The sequence below is a fragment of the Penicillium argentinense genome, assembly GCF_028826775.1.
Source record: "Penicillium argentinense strain IBT 30761 chromosome Unknown utg000005l_segment0_segment0, whole genome shotgun sequence".
NCBI classification, from domain to species: Eukaryota; Fungi; Ascomycota; class Eurotiomycetes; order Eurotiales; family Aspergillaceae; genus Penicillium; species Penicillium argentinense.
Genome location: NW_026622664.1, coordinates 6,163,822 through 6,185,458, shown reverse-complemented (window position 1 = coordinate 6,185,458; position 21,637 = coordinate 6,163,822). Strand labels below are relative to the sequence as shown.

At 51.8% G+C, this 21,637-nt stretch overlaps 7 protein-coding genes across 7 annotated transcripts; 4 read left to right on the top strand and 3 right to left on the bottom strand.

Moving 5' to 3' along the window:
* Positions 1-739: 739 nt before the first annotated feature.
* N7532_007115 (reverse transcriptase) lies at positions 740-1,726 on the top strand (the record flags this gene model as incomplete). Its single annotated transcript, XM_056619608.1, has 2 exons — positions 740-799; positions 941-1,726. 2 exons carry the CDS (start codon positions 740-742, stop codon positions 1,724-1,726), a joined length of 846 nt encoding a protein of 281 aa, XP_056475767.1.
* A 4,545-nt stretch (positions 1,727-6,271) lies between these two features.
* On the bottom strand, positions 6,272-7,680 carry N7532_007114 (uncharacterized protein; the record flags this gene model as incomplete). The annotated part of the gene is made up of 5 exons (XM_056619607.1): positions 6,272-6,597; positions 6,655-7,091; positions 7,140-7,263; positions 7,318-7,450; positions 7,510-7,680. 5 exons carry the CDS (start codon positions 7,678-7,680, stop codon positions 6,272-6,274), a joined length of 1,191 nt encoding a protein of 396 aa, XP_056475766.1.
* A 2,406-nt stretch (positions 7,681-10,086) lies between these two features.
* Positions 10,087-10,428, bottom strand: N7532_007113 (High affinity methionine permease; the record flags this gene model as incomplete). Its single annotated transcript, XM_056619606.1, has 2 exons — positions 10,087-10,256; positions 10,320-10,428. The coding sequence occupies 2 exons, from the start codon at positions 10,426-10,428 to the stop codon at positions 10,087-10,089; spliced, it is 279 nt and encodes a 92-aa protein (XP_056475765.1).
* Positions 10,429-11,408: 980 nt separating this feature from the next.
* On the bottom strand, positions 11,409-11,883 carry N7532_007112 (uncharacterized protein; the record flags this gene model as incomplete). Its single annotated transcript, XM_056619605.1, has 3 exons — positions 11,409-11,585; positions 11,652-11,731; positions 11,805-11,883. The coding sequence occupies 3 exons, from the start codon at positions 11,881-11,883 to the stop codon at positions 11,409-11,411; spliced, it is 336 nt and encodes a 111-aa protein (XP_056475764.1).
* A 913-nt stretch (positions 11,884-12,796) lies between these two features.
* On the top strand, positions 12,797-13,579 carry N7532_007111 (GNAT family N-acetyltransferase; the record flags this gene model as incomplete). The annotated part of the gene is made up of 2 exons (XM_056619604.1): positions 12,797-12,948; positions 13,108-13,579. The coding sequence occupies 2 exons, from the start codon at positions 12,797-12,799 to the stop codon at positions 13,577-13,579; spliced, it is 624 nt and encodes a 207-aa protein (XP_056475763.1).
* Positions 13,580-15,051: 1,472 nt separating this feature from the next.
* N7532_007110 (CRAL-TRIO domain-containing protein) lies at positions 15,052-16,684 on the top strand (the record flags this gene model as incomplete). The annotated part of the gene is made up of 4 exons (XM_056619603.1): positions 15,052-15,819; positions 15,874-15,915; positions 15,973-16,072; positions 16,143-16,684. 4 exons carry the CDS (start codon positions 15,052-15,054, stop codon positions 16,682-16,684), a joined length of 1,452 nt encoding a protein of 483 aa, XP_056475762.1.
* Positions 16,685-17,595: 911 nt separating this feature from the next.
* Positions 17,596-19,847, top strand: N7532_007109 (uncharacterized protein; the record flags this gene model as incomplete). The annotated part of the gene is made up of 4 exons (XM_056619602.1): positions 17,596-18,511; positions 18,578-18,995; positions 19,087-19,378; positions 19,449-19,847. 4 exons carry the CDS (start codon positions 17,596-17,598, stop codon positions 19,845-19,847), a joined length of 2,025 nt encoding a protein of 674 aa, XP_056475761.1.
* Positions 19,848-21,637: the final 1,790 nt, after the last annotated feature.

Sequence of the window (21,637 nt, the reverse complement as noted above, 5' to 3'; positions counted from 1 at the left end):
AACCACTCATTACGGAGGCACTAAGTGATGAGCCCGGCCAATCTGCGAAGCCAGGCACGGAAATCAGGCACCGCCGCCTCCAGACAACACACTCTCAATGGTGAATCGGATGTCGACAAGATTCAAGCCGCCTCTCAAAAGGCCATCCAAGAACACACCATATCCAAAAAGCGGCCACGTGGGCGAACCAGAGGACACGATGGATGAACATCCGGATGATAGCAACTGGCTCGATATCCACCTTCCTCAAACCGCTCCCCTCAGGACAGCACCCAGCAAGACGAGAGGTTTGAGCAAGAGCTTATCCAGTTCACAAACGATGTCACCACAATCAACGACACCAACACTCTCGAGCCCAGTCTCCAGGATCTAGACCCAACTTGCCCAGGATACCGAAAACTCATCACTCTAAGATATAGCGAGACACATACGGTCCCAGTCGACAGTCGAATCGTCTCCGCCGGTGTTCACGACAGACGCGCCCACAGTTGAAGACCCAAATGACGACATATAGCACGAAGCCAGCGAGCGCAGCGACGACGAAAGAAACCACGAATGAAATCGATCAAGCTGCTCCAATACAACGCACACAAATCATGGTCCTTGATGGTCACTTTTCTCAGGGATAAAACAGTCTTAGAGGCGGACGTCATTGCTGTCCAAGAGCCCTGGCGGAATGAACAACAACATACAACCCACCAGCCGGCGACCGCAAAATTTTCAGCTGCTGTATCCAGCGATGCAGACCCGCCAGGAGCAAGGCCCTCAAGACCGTGACTCGGATTCTACCCAAGCAGGGGTATGCCTATTCGTCTCGAGGAAGTTTGACCCGGGCACCTGGTCGTGTCAACTTGTATCGCAGGATTATCAGCTACTGAAGCTCAGAAGAGCCAACCGGAACAGGGACTGGACGGACCTATTCGTACACAATGTGTAACAGGCCGGGGAGCAGCACCCTAGCCCGGCTGAGAGACAAGCTAGCAAGGCTTCCTCTGGCCGAGCATATTGTAGTAGGGGCACGAACGCTCACAACCCAGCTTGGGGAGGGCCAGAAACTAAGATCGACGACAAAGCTGAACAACTGCTGCAAATCACAGACGAGCAGGAGCTCGAGCTGATCACCGAGGAAAGGAAAGCGACCTGGACGAGAAACGACCAATCATCGGTGATTGACCTTACCTTCATCAGTCCCAGCCTCAGCGGCAGAATAATCCGCTGTGGGCGGGCGGATGACATTGAGCATTCATCAGATCGTTTCCCTATTAGAACCACTCTTGACATGGAGACGCCGATACTGACGCAGCAGAGAAGGAGAAACTGGAAAGCAACTGATGATGGCAAACTTATTCAAAAGATCGAAGAAGGCCTACGAGAAAGAGATCTACCTATGGTAGGCCACCGACAGATTGAGGAGCAATGTCAGAAACTACTAGGCGTCGTACAATGCGCAATTGACTTTCAACTCCGTGGGCAAACCCATCGATATGGTCGAACACCGACTTTGACGAAGAGTGCAGGGCCGCCGTCAAAGAGGTTCGGCGACTACGACGAATACACACGAGGACAAAAGCCCCCTACGACTGGATGCTGTATCCAGGACACGCAACAAAAAGACACGTCTGGTCACAAGAGCACTTTCCCGAGCACATCGACGCCGGGTCCAACAGGTCATCGAAGATGGACCTCAGGGCATGTGGCGCCTCGCCAAATGGGCCAGGAATCGTAACGGAGCCTACGAGAGAGGCCTTACACCCTCACTAAAGGTTCAGAACCCGTTGATACAAGGCGAACTTGCCGAGACGGTCGACCAGAAAGCGGAGGCTTTCCGGACGGCCTTTTCCCCCACAGCCGCCACCTACGGACCTCACTGACACTGCCGTATTTCGATACCTAGAGCCGATTGAATTCCAATTACGACACAAGAGATACGGGAAACAGCGAGAACAGCAAAGGCAGGAAAAGCGCCAGGACCTGATGGGATCCCGAACTCCCTCTTGCACAAATTGATCGAGGTGCCAGTGGTACTGCAATCGCTCGAGCAGCTGTTCAATGCCTGCAAACGCATTGGCTACAACCCAACACACTTCCAACAACCAATCACGGTGGTCCTACGAAAGCAAGGCAAGAGTGAATACCAACTGGCAAAGTCTTACCGACCGGTGGCGCTTCTCAATACTCTCGGAAAATTTCTCAAGGCAGTGGTTGCACGACGGATCATCTATGCCGTGGAAACCGAGGGCATTCTCCCAAAGACCCATCTCGGGGGTCGACGAGGCATCTCCACCGACCATGCTATCCACAACATGATTGACCAAATCAAAATAGCCCAGGGGAAAGGCAAACCGGTGGTCTCCCTGTTAATGCTGGATGTGTCGTGGGCATATGACAATATCTCTCATGAATGTCTGCTCCACGATCTCAAGAAAAGACGCCTAGGGCAACTGGTCCCCTGGGTAAAGGCTTTCCTGTCAAATCGAAGCACAAACATCCGCACGCCAGAAGGCACTTCTGGTCCAATACCAACACCAACGGGCATTCCGTAAGGGTCGCCGAGTTCGCCGATTCTCTATCTGAAATACAATGCAGACCTGATTGAGAAATGCGGAAGCGGAATGGCCAGTAACGGCTGTGTTGATGATGTCTACTTTATGACCAAAGGAGGTAGCGAGCGAGAGACCATCAGGAAGCCCAAAATTGCTTGCGGGAAGGCCGAACAGTGGGCCAGAAAGAATGCCTCGGTATTCGAAACGAAGAAGTACGCGCTCGTGCATTTCGTAAATACGAAAGAAATCGAGCCTCGGTACACACCACTCTCACTGCAGAGGCACACAGTACCTGCGACAAGGACGGCGGAACGCTATCTGGGCTACTGGCTTGATCCCAACTTGGAGTTTCAGCATCACCGCGAAAAAGCAATTTCGAAGGCAAGCGTGTCTCTCCAGGCGCTAAGAAGCTTGGCTGGCTCGACGTGGGGGGGGCTCTCTTTCAGCTATGCGCAGGATCTACAAGCGGTAGTCATCCCATAGATGCTCTTCGGAGTATCGGCCTGGTACCACCCAATGGTGATCAGCAAAATGAAGGCACGAATAATCAGTCAACCGTTCGTGGCCATCCAGAAGCGGGCAGCATGCCTGATCAGCGGAGCTTTCAGAAGGACAGCAGCGGAGGCACTGAACACAGAACTACACCTACCACCAATTGCGATCCATATGAACCGCCTTGTAAAAGAAACGGCTTTACGGTTACGGACTGGACCAGCATTCGCTGTCCCACCAACAATGCTACGGCGCCGACTGGTGGACGAGAGAGATTGGTCTGGATGGACACCGATGGAGGCGCAAGCCTGGAAAACGGGCGGATGCCTTACAGCTCCCCGGGAACTTTGGCGTCCAGCACCATGACAAGCGCCGCCAGAAGTGTTCATCGAGGATAGAGAGATGGCAGTGAAAACTCACGACCACATTCTATCCAAAGACCCGAGAGAAAGACCACTGATTCTCTACACTGACTGGAGTGGGATCGAGGGAAAAATTGGAGCAGCAGTAGTCGTTGATCTCGAGGATCACCACGCTCACAGCCAAATGGGCGGCGAAGACAAGATCCACTGTATACGCTACCGAGCTCCGTGCCATCGAAATGGCACTCAAATTAATCTTGGAGACCACGGAACCGTGGGCGGCACAGGCGAAAAACGGGCTTGCCATCTTTGCAGACAGCCAAGCGGCATTGAAGGCGCTCCGCCAACCACGGATGCCATCAGGACAGGTCTACCTGGAAGAATGCCTCCACCTGTTAAGGCAACACGCAGCCAATGGCCATTAAATCCACCTCAGGTGGATACCTGCTCATCAAGGAGTGGCCGGCAATGAACGTGTCGACCGACACGCAAAGGAGGCAGCCCAGGAACCAGAAGGACCACAAATCCCAAACAATCGTTATATTCGCCTCGCAGCTGCAGCTAAAAGCCGCATTCGCCGCGAGGCAAAAATCGAGTGGGAAAGGTCATGGTCTATGGAGAGAACAGGTCGACCGACGAAACGCTAAGTCGAACTACCAACAAAGGCCCTGGAATACTGGGACCTGCGGAAAACGACAGCGTCCATTCTGATGCAGCTTCGTACTGGAAGAATTGGCCTTGCTGTCTACTTGACTCGTATCAATCGGCGCGAGTCAGCGAGATGTGGTTGCGATCTGGGGAACCAGACGGTCGATCATATCTTGCTTGAATGCCCGTTAGTCCAGGACGAGCGCAAATGGATGAGAAACTCTCTGTCCGACCGCGGAGTTGCTCCTCGACGCGACGAGCTCCTGACGCGGCCAGAGGCTTGCATAATTGTGGCCGAATTCATGGTCCGGACAGGTCTCTTAAATCAGTTTTAAGCAGTCGACCCATTGGCTCTCGGCACGGAAAAAGGCGACGAAAAAGGATGACCCCTCAGGACAGTGTGACGGAAGGTGAAGGATGGTGCCCGTTAGGAGTGCAGTGCCAGGTCCACTGTACTCCCTTGATGCAAGCGAGCGCAGGGGTGGCAGCCGACGGCCCAGAGGGCTGCGCAGATGAAGGCGGTGGAGGATGAAGTAGATCAGAGAATGAAGCCTGATTGTGAAGGAGAGTGGGTAGAGGGGAGGCAACGTTGATTGATTGATTGATTGATTTGTGATTCTCGGGTCTGTCAGCCCATTGGCCGAATTGCCGGCAGGTCACGTTAAGGTAGCCGGGTCAACTACATCACTATCTACACTGGCTTGCCATCGATCTCAACCCTCCGCAATTTACACCTGCCGGGAAAGAGGTATATGCCTGAGGGTTCTCCCAGAATCATGGCGTATTGTCCAATGCTCCCGTAAGGTCCTTATTTGCTGTTGATCCTCGACGGCCGATGCCGTTTCGGCATGTTGGCAGCTGCGAGTCTGAAGGCCCGAAGGCAAGCGAATAGGTCACGAGTCCGCCACGTTGTGGTAAACTCGGTATGTGTCTACTATACTCCCGAACTGGCCGAGGAGTCTCGTCTGCAGCATGAAATTGGCCGCTCTTGCCACCGATTCTGGTTCTGTGAGCCACCGCTGCCACTGCGGGACGGTGGGAAAAGATAGCACCGAAGGCGATCTGAAGGGGAGGCGACGTTCGTCTTGGATTTCCTGTGTTTATTTTGTCTATTTTGTCATGTTTGCGTACATTCTCGGGCGACCAATCAGGGGCTTGCGTTGCAACCCATGGAAACAATCGTTCAGTGGGCTGGCGACCACCTTCAAGCTGTCGGCAGGCCTGACAGCACTCCCGCATAGCGGCATATATTTAGAGCAAGCTACATCGGGCAAATGAATTCATCATCATCATCATCACAGCACCCAGAATCCCGCTTTTACTGTCATACACAAAATCCCCTAACCGGTGCTACAGAGCATGGGTAGTTTAAAAATCCATCAGTAAGTTGCGCTGTCAGTCCTCATGACTCCGCATGTACGCTCAGACGCTATGCTCATTTGAAATCTGTTGGAAATCCGAGGCACCCTTTTTCTTTCCTCGTGACTTGACGCCACACTAGTGCAGTATTCACGCTTAGGCCTCGTCTCTGTCCTAGCGCGTTCTCGATGTCTCCTTCTTTTCTCATGCTTTACATGACCGAAAATCACTTCTACAATTTGCTTGATTCATTCTCCTGTACAAAATAGCGCCAAAATAGCGACCCCCGCGTCGCAGATTCTTACAGATGTCGCTGACGTCTGGCGCATCGCTCTTCTGAGCTGCTCATAGTGGACTGATATGGCAAATTTCGAACCTTTACTCGGCAGCTTTTCAAACGCAGCTGTCGTGGTGGCCCATCAATATGTGTCTTATAGGGTGTGGTTCCAAGGCGAACTAGCCGACTTATCTGATCTTGGTCTGATCGGCATAATGCTGTAAAGCTTTTTAGCTGATCGTGTGGATACTGCTGGGTCCGAAGGTATGATCTCCCCCGCGGTTGCTTTAAACTTTGCAATATGTCCGAAAGCGGGAGTACACGGCTCGGCTATTCGTAACAATCGTCGCATGATCTTCTGGCCCCTCATTTCCACCCATACACTACTAATGATGCGACGATTTGACTCAGAACAAATGCTGCTGCGCGATTTTCCTTCTCCTTCAATATCAGCCTTACGATGAGCGATTCAAATGGTGAAATCTTTCATCAAAATCTCCTTAAACATGAAGAAGGAAATCTAATAGACATACTAGTGTCAAAGAACTAAGGGCCATACAGTCATTCTAGAAAATCCCGATGAACCGCCATCACGAAAGATCCGCGACAGGGACCGCTTCGATGATGGATTCCATCCCCAGACCAGTATTCCATATTCCGTTAATTTGTAAGCCTACACTGGCTAAAAGGTTAACCCACTGCTGCTTAGATCTCTCGACGCCGGCGCCGATGCTCATCATCTGAATGTCCATTGCCGACTGCATGCGGGGGACGTCAGTGTCCGGTAGAACGAAATCGACGATAATAATTCGGGAATACAGTGGATTCATGGCGGAGACAGTATTCAGTAGTATCTTATGGCAAATCCGGTCGGGCCAGTCATGGAATATGGCTCGGAAGTAGTAAGCGCGGGCATCTTCCGAGTATTAGCACGCATTTCCAATGCACTGTTGATACCCCTGCGGAAACTCACTCTTGATCGGCTGCGGGTCGAGGAAGCTATATGCCGACTTCTCAATGCCGGGTCGATCAACACTGGAGATGATATTGGGCAGGTCCTGCAACATCAACCTTCCAGGATAGGCAGGGTATTCTGCATGAAGCCTTGCCAGGTCATGGCCTTGGTTGCCTCCGATATCGACCAGAAAGATAGCATCAGGATGGTCTGAAGCTCCCTCCACAAGCCTCTGAATGGGATATACACTAAACCAGTTGGGCTTCCCTTCGCGTCGACTCGACATGTAGGAATTGAACAAGTCCTGGTGCTTCTTGTTTCCGGCAAGCCATTCGAACTGGCTTTGGCCAACAGCCCATTTCATTGGGGAGGTGGCATATTCTTGTGGATTGATATAATTGTGTCTTCGAAGGTATTCGGGGAGCTTAGAGAGCGTAGGTAGGGTCAAGTCATAGCTAGCACCATCAGTATTTGATCATTTATCGCAAGGTGCCATAACTCACATGCAAGGAACTCCATCCTTCCCAATTGGCTGGGTCATACTGGCTGTCTTCTCTGTTGCCCTGTATACTTCAGGCTCAGAACTGGTGCAGAGCCCAAGAGAAGCCATAACCCTCATAAGACGGACTAAGGCATGGCGTGAGTCAATGTTCCACGAGCGATCAACACACTGCAACTTACTGATTAGACCTCGGTCGGCCCCAGTCAGTTTGGCAATTTCTGTAGCTGAAGTGCCTTTCTTAGACTCGGAGCTCATCAATATCGGAAAGACGTCAAGATCTGCAACAGTGCGCAAGGCAGCATTTTCCGGTGGCTTGGCAGGTTTGTTAGATTGTAATATTGAGAAAGATCATTATCTCTCGAGGTGCAAACCTGGTAAATCAGCCGCAGGATAGTTTCTGTGGGTGTTTCCACGGCCAACTTGAGCTCATCAACAAGTTGAAGCACACGAGCATGACTTTGGCCTCCCTGAGGGCCATTGGATTCATTCAAAGCCTCCTTTCTGATCTGATCAGTCAAATCAATGATAGAAGTCGTCGACATCTTAATCTATAGAAGTCCAAACTAGGGCTTCGCGATATGATAAGAGAAAGACACTTTGGTATATTCAGGAAAAGGTTGAGAAAGAAGAGCGTTCAACAGTGGTTGTCCATGCCATTTATACACCCGCCCTCTTCCTGCTCTTCCACCTGGACCCTGCGCAGCACTGACAGCAAGTTAATTTCTTTACTGGGGCTAAATGATCCGATCTCGCTCACCCGAGACAGGAGGCGCATATTCCGAGCGGCTCCATCTGCGTGCAAGCAGATGACTTTTTGTCGATCCTTGCTTGTTTGAATGCCGACACGGGAAAACAAGAAGCAACTAGCCCCCGTCCGCCGAACTTTGTTCGCCATCATCGTCACTTTAAACTCGAAGGGGTAATTTGGTGTTAATCGCGGGAAATCAGATAAATCCATGCAGAGTGTTCCCGTTTATCTGATTGTCGCTCGCCGGGGCCTCAACCATGGAATAGTGGGAGCTATGTCCGCAATGACGTATTGAACAGAGGGACTCGCTGTAGGTCCTTATTTCTCGATACTACCGCTCTGCATCGGTCTAGGCGGTGGAATCCATCGCAAAAAAGTTCCATTGCCCCTGTTTCGGTCGTGTACTTTTCTGTCAGCTAGGGAGTTCAAATAGATCTGGACCGGAGATTTATTTCAGTGAGAACTCTTATCCAGGGACGTACTTGGTAAAATTGAGACGTTCATCGGTGTGAAAGGAGAGGTAGAACCAAAAAATGATCAGCCACTTTGGCTCATGTCGATTCCGCCCATCGATTAGGCGCTTTTCCCGCCAGATGGGCGACAATGCGCGAAACGCGCAAGAAGCGGATTCTGGGCTCTCTCCCCGAATATTCCTCACTGGACGACTACCGCGGTCTGATGCCTCCCGAAATAGCACCGCACGATGTTTTTTGACTTTGATGTGTCAACGACAAGACTTCACTGAATGGGACCTTCTAGCAATGCCTGATGAGCAATAACAACTGTTTTAGGACCTGTACCACTCTCCTCAGATCAAGATTATGATATACAATGAGCACGATGTCATGTGTTGAATGAATCTGTGAGCATTGGTCTAGTCTTCCAATCCACGGCGACGAGACTCGGTCGCTGCAGATCCGAGAACGCCCCACTTACGCTAGCGGGGGACGAATCGGGACCGATTGTGTTCGAGTCTCGATGTTAGAGTTCCCAAGCCCCTGAAAAAAAACAAGCAACTTTGAGCTTGGGCTTCGGAGACCCCTCGCCAGTCAAGACTTGTACCAACACCGATAGACATCAGATATGTCTTTGGATTTCTATCTGCAACCTCGATCCGTCTTGGCTTGGACCCTGCGGCCAGCTCCGCAGTCTGAAACGCTCCGAAGATGCATTCTTGTTTCGATACAACCAGTATTTCCTGTGCACAAGTGGCCACCTGTCAATTTGGTCTGTAATTTCTATCATGTTAAGGCTTGTGCCATGATGATATGTTCGAAACTAGGTCATGGTAGTCTCCCGAGTCGATTCCCGTCCGTCTCATCTCTTCTTGTATTCCACGACCGTAGTACCATCCGCGTGGGCCACACCGGGGTAAGTTGATAACCTTCAATCAAAGGGAGGGCTTTCTGCCAGACAACCCAGTATAATACTCCGAGAAATAAAATGCCGATGCCAACGACAGAGCTCAGCCAATACGGCAAGCTGGTATCACCCTTACGGGGGCCGAATGAATGTTACAACCAGCTGGAAACCCTGGCCCGCCATGAAGAAAATTGCCACTGGCCACCAGACCCAAAACGGTCGATCGACGTCTCTGGCGCTCCATCAAAGATAAAACAGCCCCACAACAACCAAAAAGTTGACGACGCTAGCTGGATATCCCTCCAAATCCAGGATGAAATTATGTATGTCGCCATGGAATTGCGATTATGACGATGAAGGAGGGAATGAAATGCAATAAGAGGCTTGCAGAGGAGGATCCAAATGGCCATCTGGATGCCCAGAATCGGGGAAGTGGGATGACGCCTTCCTTCGCCCGCTCTTGATTCACGCGTGCCTGAGCGAAAGTGACGGTCATCACGTTTCCAAATGCGGAAATCGCAATGAGGACGTTGTCACGATACACATCTTTAGCAATTTCAATTGTCGGTGGTCGACGTTTTCAGGGGATCAACAATGCCTCTTGCCTCAACACTCGCTTGGTTGCGGTGCCAAAGACTTTGCCCTTGAAATACGCCGCTCACTCACCCGGCAAACGAATTGAGGACTTTGAACAAGGCGGTTGCATAGAGAGAGATTGCTGGATGTCAGCAGATCCCGCTACAGAATTACGAAAGCTCGCATGGGGGTTTTCACGCTCGCAACCCGGCCACTGAGGATCACCCAAGCTGTGATAACAATGAAAAGCAGGAGGATTACTTTATACACTCTGAGCACGTTCATGCTGCGTACACCCCAGCGGGGTACCAAGACATGAACCAAGGTGATCACCACCAAACACGCCGACGGCTACTCCACGCTCCTCCCATTCCAATGCCTCTTTGCCCGCTGCTACGACTAGGTTGAATGCAAATACAATGCAGCCCGATGCTGTTGAAGATATCAGCTGCCCGCTTTTCGATGTCCTCCTCTGTTGCCACGCGGTCTACGTACCAGTGAAACCAAGCGCCACGGTCTGAAAGGCAAAAATGACGGCGATCAAGAGTTTGGGCATTCGGTAAACTGCTTCCAGATAGACCTTTTCTCCGTCACTGCGCGGCATCATGCATTGCAGCTCGAGCCACACACAAAGACCCGCCCGGCCAAGAGTAGACCCAGGAGCCAGAGGAGCAACGCGACGCCCACACTCCCGGCGCTACTCGTCACCGATGAAGGGATGGAAAATATTCCCGTTCCCACGATCCGACCGATGCTAACTGGACGGTAAGGAGGTGTGTAGCGTCATCAGGGGAACCTCGGGGCGTTCACACATGAGAAAAATGGTCGACAAGACACCCAAGTGTCGTCCCAGTCCGCCACTCGTGTGTTAATCAAAATTCAACTCGCCGACTCCCCCCGGCGCGTGGCCTGTTCCAGTCTCGATACCAGCTTTTAAATCCTGGGGGTCGTTGGCGGCGCCGAAGTCATTCGCTTCCGCCGCTTTGGGACGTATTTGTTGAGGCATGGTTCTGGCGAGGAACAACTAACACTCTAATCCACACCAGATGGAATCGCAGGGGCGCGAAGGAGAGCCGCGGGGGCTACAACGCATGCTTATGTATTGTTTTGCCCAATTCGCCTCATCATGGTCGCATTGATGGTCATATAAGCCAAAATTGCGTGATACATGCTGTCCCTCCAGTGACTGCACCGGCGGCGTCCTCGCTCATGTCAATAATTGAATCCTCTATCTCCGTGGTCTCGAATACTAGATCTGCTGGCGAACCTCGCGTGCGAAAAGATCTATACCGTGACCGACCTCGAAAGGTGCGTCCTGTGAAATGTGAAGTGTGGCAGGGATGTTTCCCTGTCGGTCGCGTCTCGTCGCTGTCTGTGCCAGCCACCAGCATCAACGGAGCCGGGCTGGAAAGCTTCGCTACGCCACGCTTTCGCCGAGTAATCGCCCGTTATGTGGGATTAGCGCACTGCTCTTGAATATCGAGCGCTCTTACGTGAGAGTCCCGGCTTGGTGGCGCGTAGGATCTGACACGCCCAGGCCCCGAACATGACTTGCAGCCCACCCCAGTGCGTTTCGATTCGGTCCTAACCAAAGGATTCCAAGACGGTCTGGTATTGCGTGATAATTTCATCCATGTCGAGAATGATCAGAGCTCCGCCCAGTCGAAGGACGTGGGCCGCCTCCGTGATGGCGCTGCTGCGGGCCGCTTTTTCCCCGTAGTGAACCGATAAACTCGCCGTCTCCAAGCCCATCGTGTCATCCTAGAATGGGAGATCGGCGAAGTCGGCTGTACGCATAACGACCAGGCCGCGCAGCTTTAAGCTTACCGCATTGTCATAGGTGACCTCGGGGGCATCCCGACCTTGGTCTCCGGTAATGAAGAGGTCCACCCTGTTTACCGGTGCGACTGTACTGTGATATCCCGCGCATGTCGCATCATTTCCTTCTTTTCGCGATTTTCGATACTACCAGGCCGCGACCGCAGTCGACATCCAGAGCAGGCGCGGCGAACGCCTCGGTCGTCAACTCCGCCACAAGGTCGTCCCAAACGGCAAACATGCTTTTCCGGGACGCGTAGAGATAGAGCGGCGCGAGGATGTTCGACGCGAGGATGTTCGATAACAGTAGCCCCCCGCCCCCTGGTCAAGTCCAGGCCATAGGATCGCTTGGGGGTTATTTTCCGCGGCCTGGCTAAGTGTTGGAGTCGGGCGATGTGATTTCAGTCATTATGGCTTCGATACTCCGCAGTCTGGGTTTGACGCAATCCCCCGGGTCTGTTTTACCCATCCTCCGTGAAAGCGGTGTAAATCACAGGTAGGCGTGTTCCAGCGCAGGGACATTTGACTGTGCCGGTGTAGCCCAAGCCATTGATCATGCTGTGAACAGAGACAGTCGCACTGTGAGAAGACGAAGTGATGTCCTGAGGCCGATTAGCCTTTCGGCTGCCGGCGATTCCGTCTGCCACCGACAGACAGCCTCACAGTGAGAACACAACATACACTCTATATCTCCATTGAGAATCTCTCGATCTAGTACATTATCGCGATCGATTGGTGGACATGTATGGGAATTACAGCACCTTCGCCGTCCCTCGCATTGGGTTCATCGCAGACTCGCTGCTATCTCACGTTCATGGATACCGTTCGGCGGGGACCATGTCGACACCCAACACACACACTGACGTCTCCATCAATGAGGATACAATCCACCGGCGCTCCCATGCTTCGAGTTGCCACACCATCGGGTGCTCACCGGGGCTGTCATGTCCCCTCACTCTTTGGCGCGGGATCCCAAGACAGTTTAGCGGGCGTGCAGGCGCACTGATGCCCGCCAATCATGTCGGGCGCCTCCGAAATCTGCATCGCAGCTCAGTTGAGCCCGGTCATCTACACCATATACATAAGTGGGAGAAGGAAGCCTTGTTGGGCTATAGCACGATTCCGAACACACCGGGTTCAGTGCACTCTGGGGCATGTTCTCGCTTCCCCGTCAGGCTGTCACGGTGATGGTGCCGTCGAAGACGCCGTCGCTGGAAGGCGATCGTCTCCGGCTGCGTCCCGTCACCGACGCCGATATTCCAGCTATCTTTGCGATTCGGTCTCGACCGGAGGTTGCGAAATTCAAGTAAGTGGTTACTCGCTGTGGAATTGGAGACACGACAGCCGTTGCTCGATGTCAAGCCATCGATTCAATCAATTGATTGATGTGTTTGCCGTGTCTTTCTGGGTGATTTGACATGTACTCGGTTGAATTGAATCGCGGCTGATCAGGGATACATGGTAGTCACCCCAAAGCGCCCTTTCAAACCATTACGGAAGCCCGAGAATGGCTGACCTCCAAAACATTTGCCACGGGACCATCCGAGATTGTCGGTCGGTCTTTTGCGCTGGCCATTGTGGATAAGTCGATTGCCGCTGCACAGGAGACCATGGTGGGCTATGTGAGCATCAACACGCTGGACCCGTGTCCACAAATCGGCTACTCGGTGCTCCCCGAACACTGGGGAAAAGGATATGCAACAGAGGCCGTGCAGATGATGTTGCGGCTGTGGTGGCAGCTTCCTCGGCGGGAATTTCCGAGCATGTTCTCCCGCGACGAGGACGACGAGGTCGAGAAGGTCTATGCAATCTGCGAGAAGGAGAATCATGGCAGCTGCCGGGTGCTGACCAAGTGCGGCTTTGAGCAGATTGACGAAATCCGGTACGAGGCCGATGAGCTGTATTTCTGGGCTGCGTGCAGGCCGTGTACTGATTAACTATCCAAACGGGTTCCCTACGGGCCCAGCGAATTTCCTCCGAACGACTGAGTTACATTGGATTCAGTCTGATGCAACAGGAGTAAATACCCATGCAGAGAGATCACAATACTACTTCTAGTCGTCACCGGCAGTTGGTCAAGATTGTAGGCCATTTTGGTGCTAGTGCTAACGGCTCTATGGGTGCTAATATACAGACCCAGCACTACGGGACTTAGGGTGCACCTTGTTGTACCATCCCAAGGCACTGGAAGTATACACTGATGAGGACTTATATCCATGCAAATGGATATAAGTATGCCGAGGGTTGTCCTCGGATCGCAATCAAAATGCCTTTCAATTCGGCTACTAGTGTGTCAATGATGATCGCGGTGATGCAATTACATCCGCAATCGCCATCACCCCAAGTGATGCTTCCACTGGATGTTGTCCAGGATGGAATGGCAGAATAGAGGGCTGCTCCATGCGAACCTTGGGGGGAGACTTTTACCCGGAAGCGGCCAAGATCGGCGTTGCCACCCCTCCGGCACCTTCCCCAACATTGCGAAGTGTCCCACCACGCCGCGACAGGAAGAATCTCTCCGCCAGCAGGGCATCCAGGGGGCCAGATTCCCCCATGAAAATGCCACATCCGAGGTACGAAAAGCTCGGAGTCAGCGTGCACACCACCTGACGGAGTTCCCCGAGGAAACTGAGTAACGGGGTTCGATAAGAGGCCCCCAACGCCCCAGAGAGGGGCGCGGCGGGGCCCCGTATTTCCGGTTAAGCGGCGACGCCTGGAGAAACACGGGGAAGCCCTAGACGAGGCCATCCACCGGCATCATCATACTTAAGGTAATGTTTAGTCAATTGACACCTGACAACGAATGGATTGCATGGATCCTGCATGGAGACAACGTGCGCGAACCCCTACCGGCACTAGTGGCGTGCGACCTGCCCAGCAGCCCTAATTCTCCGTTTTTGATGGAGAGCCAGTTATAAGTGTACCCTAAGGTCCCTCGGGCGAGTGATGCGCCTCAAAATTCAAGGCGGCACCCGCATATCGCATCCACTTGAGGCCGAGGGTCCGAGGCAGTGAGGAGGACGGACAGTACCTGACCCTCAGAGACCCCAAGAGCAGTACAGACAGGAACCCAGCAGATGATCCGGCGAATGCGTTTGGTCGGCCAACAGTACCGTATTGCATAGTATGGCCGTTGGCGCAGGCCCCAAGATGATCAGTGCCCCGATCGACGATCCGACCCCGCGACGTTCTTCCAACCTCCACCACCCACACAGTCAGGCCCATCCCGCTGGGACCGAGGCGTGGGGAGGCCTTGAGGGGTTTCATGTGGGCGACGATCAGGAGAATGATGCCATATATGACCGCGCAATGCCCGCAACCCCTCTCCTCCAATGTCGCTGCACACTCTCCCCTCTCCCTTCTCCCATCAGCTCCAGAACCCATTGAACCGTCATCCTCTTTCCACACAATGGCTGCCGATGGCCCCAAGCCCGGCTTCCTAGGCAACCTCAACGAGGGCCAGGAAGCGAAGCTGCAAAAACTCTGGTCGGTCCTGCTCAAGGCAGCCGAGCTGCCTACCGACGATGTGCCCAAGACATCCACCGAAGAAACCGACACGCCTGCCAGCCCAGCCCAGCCCCAGCGCCGACAGTCCCTGCTCAGTCGCACCCAAAGCAATGTCTCCGACAAGACCAATACCAGCGTCAACTCGCCCTATCAGCAGAAGATGCTGGCCTACCTGCGCGAACTCGGCATTGGGCCCCAGGAGACCAAAATGGTCCAGAAGGCCCTGTCCGAGATCACCCCCGGAGAGCTGCGCCAGGGCGTCCTGGAATTGTTGAAGCACGACCACCCGGATGCCATGCTCCTTCGATTTCTCCGCGCGCGCAAGTGGGACATCCCCAGGGCCTTTGCTATGATGATGGAGGCCATTGTCTGGCGCGTCAAGGAAATGCACGTTGAAGATGATGTGATGGCCAAGGGCGAGCTCCACGCGCTCAAGCAATCCAAGAATACCGCCAATGCCGCTGAGAAGAAGGCCGGTCATGACCTGCTGGCCCAGATGCGCATGGGCAAGAGTTACGTGCACGGCACCGACAAAGTCGGTCGGCCGCTGGTCGTCGTGCGCGTGCGTCTGCACAAGCCAGGGGCACAGAGCGAAGAGACCCTCGAGCGGTATATCGTCCACGTTATCGAGTCTGTGCGACTCACGCTTGCACCACCTGTGGAGACCGCGGTAGGTGTCTGCACTTCTTTACGTGTATATGGACCGCCACTGACCCTCCTCTAGGCCGTCGTTTTTGATATGACCAACTTTGGCCTTTCTAACATGGTGAGTGCCACGCTTGCTTCACAACATGCACGATGATTCATGACTGACCCGACCTAGGAATACCCTCCGGTGAAGTTCATTCTCAAGTGTTTCGAGGCAAACTACCCGGAATCACTTGGTATCATGCTCATCCATAAGGCTCCATGGGTCTTTTCCGGTTCGTTAACCCTTTGGCATATAGTATCATCCCAGCACAATAGAACTAATTCGTGCTTGTTCCTCCACAGGAATTTGGAAGTTGATTCGCGGTTGGATGGATCCCGATATTGCGGCCAAGGTCCACTTCACCAATTCCGTGAACGACCTGGAGAAGTTTATCTCACGGGATCAAATTGTCAAAGAGCTGGGTGGCGCTGAGGACTGGGAATATGAGTACATCGAGCCCGAGGAGAACGAAAATGCCACCATGGAAGATACCACCACCCGCGACGCCCTCATTCGGGAGCGACAGCAGATCGGCGAGGAATTTTTGGGAGCGACTTCCGACTGGATCGAGGCTGCCAAGTCCAAGGACAATACCAAAGTGCAGTCGGCCGCCAGCCAACGCGCCTACCTGGCCGAGCGCCTCCGCGTCAACTACTGGAAACTGGATCCGTACGTCCGGGCCCGCCTGTGCCTTGACCGGATGCGCGTCATCCAAAAGGATGGCAAGGTGGACTTCTACCCCAAGGAAGGTGAGATTGAGGAGACCAAGGAGCCCCTGAAAACCGCGGAAACTCAGCACCTGGAAAGTGTAAATGGTAATGCCATCCAAACCCCTGTTTCATAGAATTTGTCGCCTTCGGATATCCATTGACGCGTTAGAGTATTCCCCTTTCTGAATTGATGATATTATGATTGTTATGAATCGTCCACGAATTTCACAGCATCTCGTTCTGTGAGCTATTACATGCTACTAGTAGTATTCCGAGTGAAAGCGTGTCCATGCGAAAAGCCGACTCGGATCCAACAATGTGCCTCTAGATTAGTGTAGTGTCATCACAGCATTCCTTATACACCCTGTTCTGGGCTCGGACTGATCACCAGCTAAGGTATTGTTCGTAAGTTAGATACTAGATACTACTGTCGATCGGAGAGACTGATATTACAATCAGGAGCAGGATGATTGAGCAGATACCCAATCTCCTACCTGTTTTGTATTGTAATCGGGTATTATTGGAAAAGCAGCGCTGTAACACGCTAAAAACCCTTGAATAGATGGCATCCTGAACGGGAGCCGGGAGATAGTTCTTGAGTCAATCAATCGATCGCAGGGATGGTGCAATTGGCCCCTCACGAGTACTACTCGATACCGATATCCGAAAGTCCGACAACTACTACTACCCTAGTAGTATCCGTTCGGCACTCGTTAACTAGTGTAGTGGGGAGACCCCCTCCCCTACTACATGGGTGCCATCCATGTTATGTGACATATCGGGCAGTATACGGTGGCCGGATAGCTAGTTCTAGAATACACCTTACACCTCCCCGACCTGACCCCTACATTTGGGGTTCTCGCTATTTCCTGATTGCTACGTGGTGGTTTTTCTGCTGAATCGACCCGCACGTCTCAGCGCGTGCAGCCATCGAGCGTTCTAGTTATGTGACGCCGGATGAGTCAGCCGCGTTGGACTCCGAACTCCGAACGGCGGTATTTCACACTACTACCTCCGCGCTCATAGTCCACGCCAGAAAAGAACCATGGCAACTACGCGACGCAACGGCCAGCTATCATCGTGCGAGCCCTGTCGAAAGTCGAAGCTCCGATGCGACCATACGATGCCGATTTGTGGCCGCTGTATCCGCCGAGATCTGAGGGAGGATTGCATCTACCACCCGGCGCCGTTGACACAGCTGGGCTCCCAACGAGCGAAGAAAAGGAGACTGGCCAGAGACGAAGCTCAGATTAAAGACCATGCCATACTACAAAACGAGCACAGAAACTGGAACCAAAAGAAATTTTCGGTCTCTTCGCCCGGGTTTCTCGGGAACACCAGCTATTCCAATACGTTTACCGACACAGCAAACGGGCTGCTGAATGAAATGAACTCACCCATCCAGGTAGAGGTGGTGCCAATGGACTCCAAAAAGGTCCATCTTGGCGCCCAGGTACTGACCTTGTTGAAAAATCTCGCGTTCTACCGTGAGGTGGTGAACGCCCGATTCAAACTATGGGAAGGCTGGTGCCTAGGCCGGCCACTGACAGAAATGATTTTCCAGCTCATGGAGGAGCTGTGGGGCTCGCCACCAAGTGACAGTGTCGATCAAAGTATTCATGCGCTTCGGCTATCGAAACAGCTGTTCCAGACTCATGCGCGCCCCTTGGAAATCTCTGCTGATATGTCGTGGACTCAATTTAAAACGATAATTGCCGGGAGATGGGAAACCGTCGGACTGCTATTCTGTATGACCGGAGCCTCAACGGAGTGGCTGTCAGAAGAAGACCCGATTTTCAAACAGCCCGGATCGTCGAACTTGAAAAGCTTAGCAAATACGGCCTGTGCAGTGAGCGATATCTGTCTTCAGTTCTGCGACAGTGCTGGTATCATCAACGACGTTGTGAGCTGGCTTCTCATACACCATACAACGCTACTGGCCACTGTCTACGGAGATAGCGGTATGTGCCCAATCGTCAGATTTGTATGTCTAGGTTAGCCCTTGGCTAATGACGCGTTTTCCTTAGATTCCCGACCGTGGAGGAAGCTAGGTGAGCTCTCCACGACCGTCTTTGCACTGGGACTTCACCAGAACTCGAGCGATAATGTCCCTCTCTTCATTGCTGAGCTGCGCAAGCGCATTATGGTGGGTTCATTTACCATCGACAAAATTCTAGCAACCTTTCTGGGCCGGCCACCCTTGATTAGCTGGCGGTATTGTGACATCCAATTGCCACTCGATTTGAGCTTCGAGGAGATGATTGAAGACCCGCCTTTACTGAACGCAAAGATTGCTCGCCTCGAGCGCAACGGTGGCTGGAATGAAGAAGGGACTATAAGGAAGGGAGCCTGGGCTCGCGTCGCCCTGTTCCGGAGCATTCTGCGCGAGAAGGTCCTCGAGTTATCTTTGAGCTTCCGCGTCGAAGATTTGCAGGCAAAAGTCAAGTAAGCAACTTAATCTGGTTTCTTCCATTCTAAGCCCATTCTCTAGTTCATTTCAATCTTCTGGCTTCTCCATGCGCTGACTTTTGTCTAGTGACCTTTTAGAAGAGAATGATAACCTTCGTGAAAGTCTTCCTAGCTTTTTTCGATGGAAGCCCGAGGGTGATGGCGGGAACGCTGTATCTGTTATCGAAGATCGTCTTCTTCTTGCTCTACACCTTGATCTTCTTTACAATGAGTTTCTCTTGTATCGTACGGTCCAGAAATGGACACGCGACCAACCAGGTGCCATCATCAAAACATCCTGCGAAATGCTCAGCGCTCTACTCTCAATGGTGTCAAAATTTACCCGATTGGGCCACCCGATATTTGATATGGGTTTTAATGTGAGTCAAATGACATATATTAGCCAGACATGTTTTTAATGCAATGGGCTCACGTTTATATACCAAAAAGTTGTGCTATTTTGGATTACCTGCCGCAGGAATTCTGTCCGCGGAACTTCTCAGGAGATCCAAGTCGCTGATCTCGGATACGAACATTAGCTTTCCTCGCTCGGAAATTATTCAGAACCTCAGTGTTTTCTCGTCGTATCTAGAGACATTCATCCAACAGGAAGAGGGGAATTACCGCGTCTCCCAGCAAGGACAACGTATCATTCGTCATATTCTGGATCAGGTCCTATCCAGAAACGATTTCCCCTCCGTGATGCCCGAGATGTCAGATCAGGAGCTTCTTGTCGAAGATCTCTTACACGATGTCGATGATCACGATCGAGGTCTATTTCTGGATTGGATGGATGGCGCAGTCGAGCATAAATCTGATAACTGGCTCAAGTGGGTAAACTTCAATTGATAAAAGGGCAAGTTTCACAGATAAGAAGGGGTATGATTAATATCAAAGTTCTCCTTTGTACATTTGATATCATCAATATTACGTGAACGAGAATCTATCGTAGTATCTAACGTGCCTGTAGGATAAGCTTGGCTATTACACTAGTGCATGGAAGTCATTTTTGATTTTAACAAGGACCGGTGTAGGATCTCTCTATACTAAAAGGATGTTAAATTGTTTACACTGTTTTTTGTGTGGGCAGTTCGACAACTGTGTGGCCACTCAGTTCGGCTGGTTAGAATTGTGTAGGCTCTGAGGAAATACCGTCTCCGAACTCAACAGGGGCCAATTTTGTCGTTTCTGGGTCCTTGCGGGCTTCTGTATCCCGATATTGTATAGTGTGATACTCGCAGTAGTGGGGGATCGTGTTGAGTCTTTGACCCCTCATTGTCTTCTGCTGCATAACATCTTCTTTGCCGATGGCGCCGGATGAATCACACTGTTACTGCACTCAATGTCAAGCTTCCAATACCAGCACCACCGCCAATGCCGGATTCGGCGCCAGTGTTCAGGACTGAATCGGAGTCTTCTTCTGCACCAATGTCGAATAATGGACTCGAGGGAGTTACTGTCTCATCCGTGGCCACGTTAGGCTTCGAACTACAAGCGGACTGCATAGCCCCCAGAACAATACAGATCAGTGACTGCACGCCAATCGATGAACCTGATGGGAAAGTAGCTTACAGTTTGCCAGGACCGTCGACTCTCCCAATTTCCTTAAGCAATCTCCACATGATCCAGAATTTTGAACGAATGTGCCGTTATTCATTCCGCAGTATTCAAATTGGTCGGCAATCGTCCACTGCCAGTAAACCGCGTTTACGTGATAGTCTCTTAGAGTCGAGCACAGCTATTCTTGCATGTATTCCGAGCTGCTGCGGTAGGGTATATAAGCATACAATTCATTGTCGTTTTCTTCTTGTTGACTGGAGAGGTGGTAAAAGTTAGTCCGCACGAATCGGGAGAGAAGGTATGAAAAAGCTAAGATTTCCATACAGAGAAACCAATACACATCTACTGTGAGAGAAATGGCGAATATTCTACTCGCCGACCATGGAAACCCTCCCCAAAATCAACTGTTGAAATTGATTTGGCATCACCTTTGTGAAACGCCGAGAAGAGCTTCAAATCCGCTTTCAAAGCGGTATGATTATCAACGTGCTAAAAATGATGACCCAAAGTCCTTACGTGAATGGTTTAAATCTGTCCAATCTGCTGTTAATAAGCACAGAATCCAACCAGATGATATATACAACTTTGATGAGACTGGTTTTGCGATGGGCCTTATATCAGCACAAAAAGTGGTTACTTGAGCCGATTATCATGGTCGTCGGGCATTTCTATAGCCTGAAAACCGTAAATGGGTGACTGTTATTGAGTCAATTAGTGCGGCTGGTTTTGCTCTTCCACCCTCCATCATCTTCAAAGCCAAAAAAACCTAAGCCGGCTTGATGGGTTTCCAAAGACTGGCGAATTGAAGCTCTCCAAATCGCTGGACTTCAGATGAAATCAGCATCCGATGGCTTGAAAAGCTATTTATTCCATTCAAATTAAATTGGATGAAAGGAAAATATCGCCTTCTGATTCCTGATGGCATGGTAGCCATCTCACGCATCAATTCGACCGAATTTGTGCCGAAAACTCAATCATCCCACTCTGCATGCCAGCACGTTCATCTCATCTTCTTCAATCTCTAGATATCGGATGTTTTGCTGTTCTTAAGCGTGCCTATGGCCGCCTGATTACCAATC